At 37.1% G+C, this 9,981-nt stretch overlaps 1 protein-coding gene across 1 annotated transcript; it reads left to right on the top strand.

The window, feature by feature from the left end:
• The first annotated feature begins 98 nt into the window (after window positions 1–98).
• Window positions 99–7,340, top strand: dhrs13b.1 (dehydrogenase/reductase (SDR family) member 13b.1). Its single transcript, XM_056473222.1, has 6 exons — window positions 99–211; window positions 425–558; window positions 658–776; window positions 862–985; window positions 1,732–2,058; window positions 6,871–7,340. Exons 2-6 carry the CDS (start codon window positions 432–434, stop codon window positions 7,128–7,130), a joined length of 957 nt encoding a protein of 318 aa, XP_056329197.1. The 5' UTR covers window positions 99–211; window positions 425–431; the 3' UTR covers window positions 7,131–7,340.
• The last annotated feature ends 2,641 nt before the right edge of the window (window positions 7,341–9,981 follow it).

Below are 9,981 nucleotides of genomic sequence, written 5' to 3'. Positions count from 1 at the left end.
CGTTAAATACTGGATATTTGCATCAACGAAAAACTGAAACCGCCTACCTAATGAGGGCTGTCAAGTGAGTGGTTTTTCTCACGCCAAAATAACTTCGCGGAAGCGTTTGTGATGTGCTCATGATCTTTGTCACTATTTCCCCCTTTTTAGGCAATATTATTAAAAGACGACACATTCAGCAACATTGAAGCAGTAGTCGTACGACTCGTCAGTAAGTATCCTAATGTATTCATTTCAAAAAAGGCCCAAATATCAGAGAAATTCCTTCACTATATGACATAACAAGACATTTTATTAAAAAGCACAACCGGAATGCTAATCGCTGAGGACAGAGCAAACATTACCAAACCGGCTGATCTGGTTTGTCAAAACGGTTAGCTCCGGAACCTTGCTTGATTTCTTTTTTTGCTCTCTCTTGCTTTAGATTAAAGATGTTTGAAGAGACGTTGCTGATCGTGGGTCTTATGTCTGTGGTGTTTATGGTGATTCGTGCATATGTACGTGGAGCGAAATGTAAAAGTAAAGTAAAACTTCATGGCAAGACCGTCATCGTTACAGGTAAACGATTCGATTTGTTGTGTATTTTTGCATTTAGTTTTCTGTGCCAAACAAGGTGCTTGTCCATCATTTAAAGCATTTCACGTTGGCGGTGTGTAGGTAGCAACGTTGGCATCGGAAGAGCCACAGCGGTGGATTTAGCGCGCAGAGGCGCGAGGGTCATTCTGGCTTGCCGTAGTCCAGTGCGGGGCGAGGTTGCTGTGGCGCTTGTTAAGAGAGTGAGATCATTGTCCTTTATTTATTTACTAAGTATGTAATGATTGTTGTGTATCTTGTAAACATTCTGCGTTTGTTTGTATTCAGGAGAGTGGGAGTCAAAATGTGGCGTTTATGCAGCTGGATTTGGCGAGCTTGAAATCAGTGCGCTCCTTCGCAGAAACTTTCCTCAAAACAGAGAAGAGACTGGATATTCTCATCAACAATGCAGGTGCTGTTTTGTTTAACCCTTAAGGTTATTTTGTAATTTATATATTCTTATTTTATTATTATTTACTTTTAGGTATCTTGCATGTGTTAATACAAAATTATGTGCTTGGTAAATGTTAAATATTTAATTCTAATTTCCTTTTATTTATTTTCCATAAATTAATTTTACCTTAGGCCTCTCGATTCTAATGTGCGTATGTATGTGTGTGTATATGAATGATATGAATGTTTTTAGAAACATCAGTTTTAAGTTTGAAGTCAATTTAGTGTTTTGGTAACACTTTACAATGAATCCATTTGATAACTAACATTACAATCTCTGAAAAAAGTAACCCTGTTTATTAATAATTAAATTGTTAAACAACTATTGCTTGTTAATGATAGCAGTTACACTAAATAGGCACTACTATATTCTTAAAATGTTAAAAATGCAATTGTTAAGGTTGATGCAGTAAGAAATGCTTATTGTAAAGTATTACTTTTTTCTGTATTACCTTAAATTAAGATTTATTGCAAGGTTTTTCTCACACTTTGTGAAATATACGTAACAAACTTTTCATAGTTTGGCCTTATGCCTGTTTAACTGATTTAGTATATAATTAAAAACCTCAATATTTATTGTTCACATTGTATTTTATTGCATCTGATATCATGATGCTAGTTTGGAAAGAAATATTTCACCAAAAATCAGTATTTCATATAGAAATATAACTCTATATATAATGCACATCATCATCTATATTTCAGGGATTTGTATTCAGGGCACTACTGAAGATGGCTTTGGTCTTATGTTTGGTGTCAATCATCTTGGCCACTTCCTGCTGACTAACCTGCTGCTGGACAGATTGAAAGAGTGTGCCCCAAGCCGGATTGTCACACTTTCATCGGTTATGCATAAATATGGTAACCTTGACTTTGACACTCTTCGCACTCACAAAGAGTTTGGAGTAGGTAAGACTTGTGGGAGCATCTTCTGGATTTATGCACACAGCAAACTGTGCAATATTCTCTTCACTCATGAACTCGCAAAAAGACTACAAGGAACCAACGTCACCTGTTACAGCCTCCATCCAGGTCTGTCTTTACAACATCATACTAATACACTTAAATGATTTATTTACCCAATATGAAAATTCTGTTATTAATTACTCACTCATGTCGTTTCAATCCCCTAAAACCTTTATTCATCTTAAGAACATAAACTATTTTAGAAGTTCCCTCATCCTCCATAGACAGCAGTGGTCCCGATATATTTAAAGTCCAGAAAAGGAACCACTTTTTAAAAATGTGGCTTCAGTGGTTCATTTGTAATCATGTGAATCTTCAAGATTTTTTTTGTGTAAAAAGAAAAACTGTAAAAACGACTATATTTACTTTTATCTTCACTCCTGCATTAGTTTAGGATGTGCATTTAGTACAGGAAGTGTGTCGTATTGCCATTAGAGTCAACAGCACAACATGTAAGCAGACTTAGGTGAGCAAACTTGTTTTTACAGTAAGTTGTTGGGGCACACACAAGTCCGATTTATTGCCTTTAAGGCTGCACAATATATAGCAAAATTATTGTTATTGCAATAATACTATATGTATCGCAGACATGTACGATAAATTTATTTTCTGCATTGGTTATCTACATTTGACCAATCAGATGGCCTTACTATGCTTATCTCCACCTCCCCAGTAGTCAATGGTCTACTATTGGCTGGAGCAGCTAAACAAAGGTGAACCCAAAGCTGACATTCAATACGGTAAGAGTCGAGACGAGAGGGGCAAAACAGCCAATCAGAGTCAGAATATCTGCTGAGGTGTTCGCTTGTTTCTAGTGTTTTAAAGACTAAATGTTAGCACCTTGACACAGTAATTTTGGCTGAATTAGAGTTAATATTGCATGTTTTCCCTGTATCATGCAGTCCTAATAGCTTTATATGTTTACAGTTAAGCCACTGAAATGTTTTGACAGTATATTTAAAGGTGCAGTACAGAGACTGTAAAAAAAAAAAAAGTATGGATTACGCGACAGCCCCTTTTTCTATTAAATGCAAAACGCCTGATGATTGGCACAAACTGTTAAAAAGAAACTGCTGAAAAACAAGACTGAAAGATTACACGATGGAGCTGGAGGCAGAGCCGCAGGATCAATCCTCCAACCAAGCGATTGTACGTCAAATCAACCACACACCACCCAAACTTGTAATTTGATTGCCCGCATCTGCACTGTAACAAAGGCTTGCAAAAATAAATATCAGCACTTAGATTTAAAAATACATAATTATATACAATTTATTGAAAACAGTGTGATGTAAGCTGTTTTTAATCATTTAATAAAAACAATACATGTTGTACTGCAGAAATAAACAATCTTTCATAGACCCTAGCCACAAGTTATGGCGAGCACAAAAACAAATTCTCTTATAATGGGTTGTTGGTATTTGTCATCTTCATAGGGGTTGAAATAACAATTGTAAAATATGAAAAATTAACATATAAACAACACATATAATTTTTAGAAAGGTTTTTATTTTTCATTAACAATCAACAACAATCTCGCCTTTATATTAGCAAAAGATAAAAAGACAGCAAGATTTCTAAATATCAACAGGATATTTACACATCCCATCCCTGCACTATATAAAATAATAATCCTTATCACTTGGTACAATAAACTTCACAGTATTAATACATCAAAAAATGTCCATCAGCTGCTGCAACGTTGCTTGTATATTGTTTACTATTTTTTTTTTTTGCCTTCGTTTTTATGCCTTAATTATAACTGAAAAGAGGAATTTACATTCATTTTAATGTTTATTAGGTGTTTTCAAATAAAAAGCCTACGGTAAATGTTGTATGTAAATAGTGAGACTAGCAGAGAGCGTTCAACCTGTGGTCTGTATGGGTCTTACTGCCCAAGTAAATTGATGGGGACTTGGTGAGCACCATCTTTCGGGTTAGACGTAAACCATGGTCCTGACTCTCTGTGGTTATTAAATATCCCAGGATGTCCTTCAAAAAAAGAGTAGAGGTTTAATTGGCATATTGGTCAAATAAGCCCACTGGCCTCTGTCCATCGTGGCCTCCTAACCATAACACAGAAATCAAACTTCAATCTCCTCCTGTAGCTCAGACAGTCCGATTAGAGAAGCTGTCAATCGCAACTGTCAATCGTGATGACACGCCCCATTTTCATAGCAGTAAATTACTAGTTAAAAACGTACCGTTTATAAAAATGAAGATCTGAACCTATATCAGCATGATAACCAGTGCCTCAACTGACCAAAACCATCTTTCAGAAAAAATTAATTACAAGTGTAATTAACTTTATTTTATTTAATTTTTTATATTCAATATATAATGTTGAAGATAATGCAAGAAGGAATATGATAATGACAAAATTCTAATTTTACCAGTGAAAACAAATGGTCTAATAATGTTGTCAATAACAGGTGACAAGCTTGCGTCTTAAACATAATAAATAACTTATGTCTTAAACATAATAAATGGGTTTCCTCCGGGTACTCCGGTTTCCCCCACAGTCCAAAGACATGCAGTACAGGTGAATTGGGTAGGCTAAATTGTCCATTGTGTGTGTGTGTGTGTGTTTGTGTGTGTGTTTCCCAGTGATCGGTTGCTGCCGGAAGGGCATCCGCTGAGTAAAACAAATGCTGGATGAGTTGGCGGTTCATTCCGATGTGGCAACCCCGGATTAATAAAAGGGACTAAGCCGAAAAGAAAATTAATGAATGAATGAATAGGCTAATAATAAAATAACATTTATTTTACATAAACAGAATCATGAGAAAATCGTGATCTTGATTTTAAGCAAAAAAAAAATTGTGATTCACATTTTTGCCAGAATCATGCAGCCCTACTACTTCTGGGTTCAGCAATACTGCCGTTGTGGCAGATGTATTCTGGAAAATTTTCTTACTCCTTGGTTACAAGTGTGGTCCTGAAAAATCTTTGTTCGAAGGCCTATCTAGCCCTTCCCCTTAGCCCTATGCCTTCAAGCTAAAGAGAATTGGGACACCCCTACCCCTTGGCATGAATGCGCAAAACGAGGGGTAGGAGTAAGGGAAAGGTCTAAGGGGTAGAATTGGGATTGGGCCTTGGTGCAGTATTTAGTTTGGCACCCAGTGGTTGAACTAGGTATTGCACTCCTGGTTCAAAACATTTTCACTCAGCCCTTGCCCTGACGACTCCACACGAGCAGGATGCCAGATTGACAGCATCAACATGAGCAACCCAGACTATCAAGCCTAAAGGCTTATATAAATTATGTTTCAATTAAAAGCAACGACATGCGATAGAAGGAATATTTTGTATATTAAAAGGAGTTTTTATTCTAACCAACACCTGATATTTATATTTTACCAGAACCAGACGTGAGTTTCTGCAGATTTTGTGTGATACAAACATTTCGAAATGAAACTAAATAGATGGTTATTGTTTAATTTGAAAAGAGTGAAATGACTTGCCTTAAAGGGACTTTGTTAATAGCCACCTTATGTAGAACTCTGAATCTGCATCTCATTTCAGAGGCTGTTACAGTCCACCAAAGGTCGCATTTTCAGTTGTGGATGCGTGCTTTGAGAGACTTCCTGACTGACTGAATATGCTGTTTTCCATCAAGGCAATCCAGGCTGCCAAAATATAATTGGGCAAACTGGCTTTGGGGCTGCACGTAGGCGCAGTGGGTAGCTCGTTTGCCTCACAGCAAAAAGGTTCGAGCCTCTGCTGGGTCAGTTTGCGTTCTGTGTGGAGTTTGCATGTTTTCCCTGCGTTTGCGCGGGTGTCCTCCCGGTGCTCTCGTTTCCCCCACAAGTCCAAAGACATGTGATAAAGGTGAATTGGGTAGATTTCATCTAAAATATCTTAATATTTGTTCTGAAGATGACTGAAGGTCTCAGGGGATTGGAACGAGTAATTAAAAACAGAATATTAATTAATAAGTGATTGTTCTCTTATGTAGACACAAGGATCTTAGCATTAATAGTCACATTTTATAGATATATACACTAGATATCGCATACGGACCCTGAGCATGCGTCAATAGCACCGCCATATTTGTACAGTGCTCCCAGGACAAGTGTCATTCAACCGCACTAGTCAAGACAGTGTTACTACGTGAAGATGCTGGACTTTAGCGCTGTCTACGGGTGTAGTTACAAGCAAACAAAGAAAACAAAGCACAAAGGCAAAACATTTTGTAGGTAAGATTTCGTTTTTTACGTTTTTGTATGTTATCAATGATAATACAGTCACTAGTGCATTCACCATAAGGCAAAGTAGCACCAACTCGCACTAAATACTCAGCTTATGCTAGTTTTGTTGAATAAAATCAGCAAACAATGCAAAAGAAATATGACAACTAGATGCTGCGGTGCCAGAAACTTGTATTATTGTCGGCTAAGTGAACGAGTCGTTCATAACGCAGATTCATTCACAAACGAATCGCTCCCTCTGGAGAGGGGTTGTGTTTCATCACACAGATTAACAGGGAGGGTGGATAGTACATTTCCATACACAAACACATGCTTTTTGTCAGGACTGCCTGTGCGATCACTTATTCATCAATGTAGAAAAGTGATGTAAAATTATAAGTTTTGTAATTTAAAAAAAAAAATAAAATACTGACCTCCGGGAAAACTCCTGATCATAGATATATGTGTATATCTCTGGCTCTGGGTGGCCACAGTCCTCCACAGCAGCTTGGTACCTCATTCATTTCAAAGGAGCACTACCCTGTACAAAAATGGCGGCTCTATTCACGCATTCCTTCCAATAGACAACAACAGGGTAGGCGACGTCTAATGTATATATCTATGGCCACATTTTAGTTAGCATATTCTGCAGTGCTAATCTTCCATATTAACACTTTTGTTTTACCAGGTGCTGTAAACTCCGATTTTACTCGCAATCTCAGCAAAATGACCAGGAGGTTAATAAAACCCATTACAACCCTGTTTTTTAAGGATGTAGAGGCCGGTGCGCAGACAAGTGTGTACTGTGCCGTGGAGGAGGGCATTGAATCCCTGAGTGGCAGGTATTTCTCCAACTGCGCCGTGCAGAAAGTGAAGCCCAAGGCTCAGGATGATGCTGTGGCCAAAAAACTGTGGGAAGTGAGTGAGACACTGAGTGGCCTGTCTTGAATCCACCCAGGCCCTCCCATACAGCATTGTAGGTTTAATAATGTGAATTATATTTCTTTCTTACTACAGTCATTTGATTTGTGGAAAGAAGGACATACAACAATTCTGTATTTACAGTGGGTTTAGATTGAGTACCAAACTTTGTTGTACACAATCATCCATGTTTACTTGATTATGTTGTGTTAAAATAATAAAATAATTTGGACTGACCTACACAGCCTTATTACTTAATGTTTATTTTACCTTCAAAATAGTGTCTGCATTTGGAGTTGGAAGCTGGTTTACAATGTTATTTTACAATCATTAACAAGTTTTGCAGTATTGACTAAAACAGGGGTTTTCAAACTTTTCAGCCCGCGACCCCTAAAATTACAGCACCCACTCGCGACCCCCTCTATGCTCGGAGGTTGTTATAAGCATAAAAATATTGCACACAATGATGCACACACACCAATAGGAACTATACAAACAAGCTTATTGACGACACAAAAAAGTGCAACAGTCTATTTTTTATAATCATTATTCATTTGTTTAATGTTAATCTCACTTAATGAGAGTGGTGAGCACAATGGTCATAGCACAAGACTATTCTTGGTTTAATTTTGGAGACTTGGAGCCACTTGGAGATCATCCTCCTTGTTCAGTCGTGGCCTTTGTTTTTAATGTATGCCAGTGCCGTTAAGATGTCAAAGTTTACATTGTACTGTAAAATTAATCTGCTGCAACTAACACTATTGCTGTGATGTTAATCTAGCATAATAACCCCAGCGGTCGCAATCCAATGGAGAAAAAAATTTGAAATGCTGATGACTTTTTATTTGCATGTTTTTTTATGTAACTTTTAAATATTAAATATAAGTTAAAACCTTTTTTGTATTCTGCAGGTTATGGATAAAATATGATAGTTCTAATAGTATAATAAAATAAATGAGATTTTTGGAAATCGCCAAACGACTGAACTGTAAAAATACTCCAAAAACTAAACTCCTCTTCTCTATGGTAGTTATGTATTCCCTCTCTTGTTGTTGGTTTGTTTTTACTCTCCTTCTTTCTTTTTGTTATTTTACTTGCATGATTTATGCTAAAATGTGAATATCCTGTAAGATTTGTTATGCATTTGATTGAAAATGTTCAGCAAATATAATTTAAAAAAATTAACTCAATGGAGCTAATGACGTCACTTTGAGGGGTAGGGTTAGCGGTGGGCTTAGGGGAGGAGCCCATCAAAAAGCATTGCATGCAGCTCAGATTGCATTTGCACCAGGTATGCATCCAGACCCCTTTCCTTTTTTCACACACAAAAAGTATGATCTTTTTAGGGCTGTACGACTCAAACGAAAGAAAAGAAAAGATGGATTGAGTTCATTGGGAGGAAGACTTAAGATTATGGCAGGTCAAAGCTGAATAGTTTATATCTCAATGACAGATTTTTAAAATAAGTACTAGTACCTTATGAAGAAGTACTAGTCCCTATTAAATAGATACTAGAATCTAATGAATAAGTACTAGTATCTAATAATAAGAACTAGTGTCTAATGAGTAAACACTAGTAAATTTTTAAAAAGCACTAGTATCTATAGAGGAATTACCAACATTTGACACACATGACGTCACACGGGTCCCCGCTTGCAAAAAGAGACCAGTTGCAATAGCAAACATGTCATGTTGTGTGGTAGGATGGCAAATTCGGAAAATAGAAAACTTACCTTTTAACATACACCACACTGCTTTTAATGCCAACCGCAGACGTCTTTGGCTAAAAGGGAGCTGAATGAAGTGACGACCTAATCAATAATGCTGGACTCGGCAGTTCTCATTTCTTATCAGGTAAGTTTACGCTATGCTGAATCATACACGTTACTTGTTTTTGATCGCAGCAATAATTTCAGCAAAAACAGTTACATATGGTCAATTAAACTGCGGACACTGAATGCTTAGAATAAAATGTGAAAGTGTAAGTTCACATATCCTGCAGTACAGGTGCAGTTCACTGTCAGAATGCAGTTGGTTTGCTTATTGATGATTCCCCAGGCTGTATAGTGCCGCGTCTTTTCCTTGTCTTTGGCAACACTACAAAGTTTTGAATCTGGCAATCATGGAGCATTATTTCTTGCACATGACCACACAGAACAGCATTGTTGGCATCCAAAGACTTGTAGGCCTTTAACTTCTCTTTTGTAAAATCACTTGGAGTTTCATGAGAGATATATATTTGGGGCTGGATGCTTGGCCATTTCGTCTTATGCAATATCCATTGGGAGGGTGCTATCGCAAATGGACCTGTCAGACGAACGCCGCTCACTTTAACGCTAATTTTGCCGAATCACTGCTTATCTCTACAAGCTGTTATAATACGCTGAAATTGAAATTACGCTGATTATGTAAATAATATATATAATATGTAATCCATATAACTTATTTCTAAGACAACAAACTGTACCGCATCGTATGTCATTCCTTCGCTGTAAATGCTAGCGCTCCCGTTTTTTTTCTGCAACCTCGCTGGGCGCGCATTCTGGATGTTTACAATATGGTAATTTGTCTATTGAATAAGCACTAGAATCTAATGAATAAGTACTAGAACTTGATCGAAAAGATACTAGTATCTAAAAAATAAGCACTAGTAACATGAAAATACTAGTACGGGTTATTGATTTACATGTCAAAACGGCTTGCCATATAAGATGACAGGTGAAGTGAGCTGTAGCCTAATAAGCAATTAATCTATCTTCTTTGGCTTAGTTTTTTAATTTGCCCTTGGCAGCATTGTTGTATTGTCTTTTTTGAATGAATTAGTATATCCCACTCACTGGACTAAATGAAATCGCTCGGAAAAGGAAAAGGTTTGTTC

Source organism: Danio aesculapii, chromosome 15, assembly GCF_903798145.1.
Source record: "Danio aesculapii chromosome 15, fDanAes4.1, whole genome shotgun sequence".
NCBI lineage: Eukaryota > Metazoa > Chordata > Actinopteri > Cypriniformes > Danionidae > Danio > Danio aesculapii.
The sequence above is the reverse complement of the archived record's forward strand: the minus strand, read 5'-3'. Positions and strand labels throughout refer to the sequence as shown.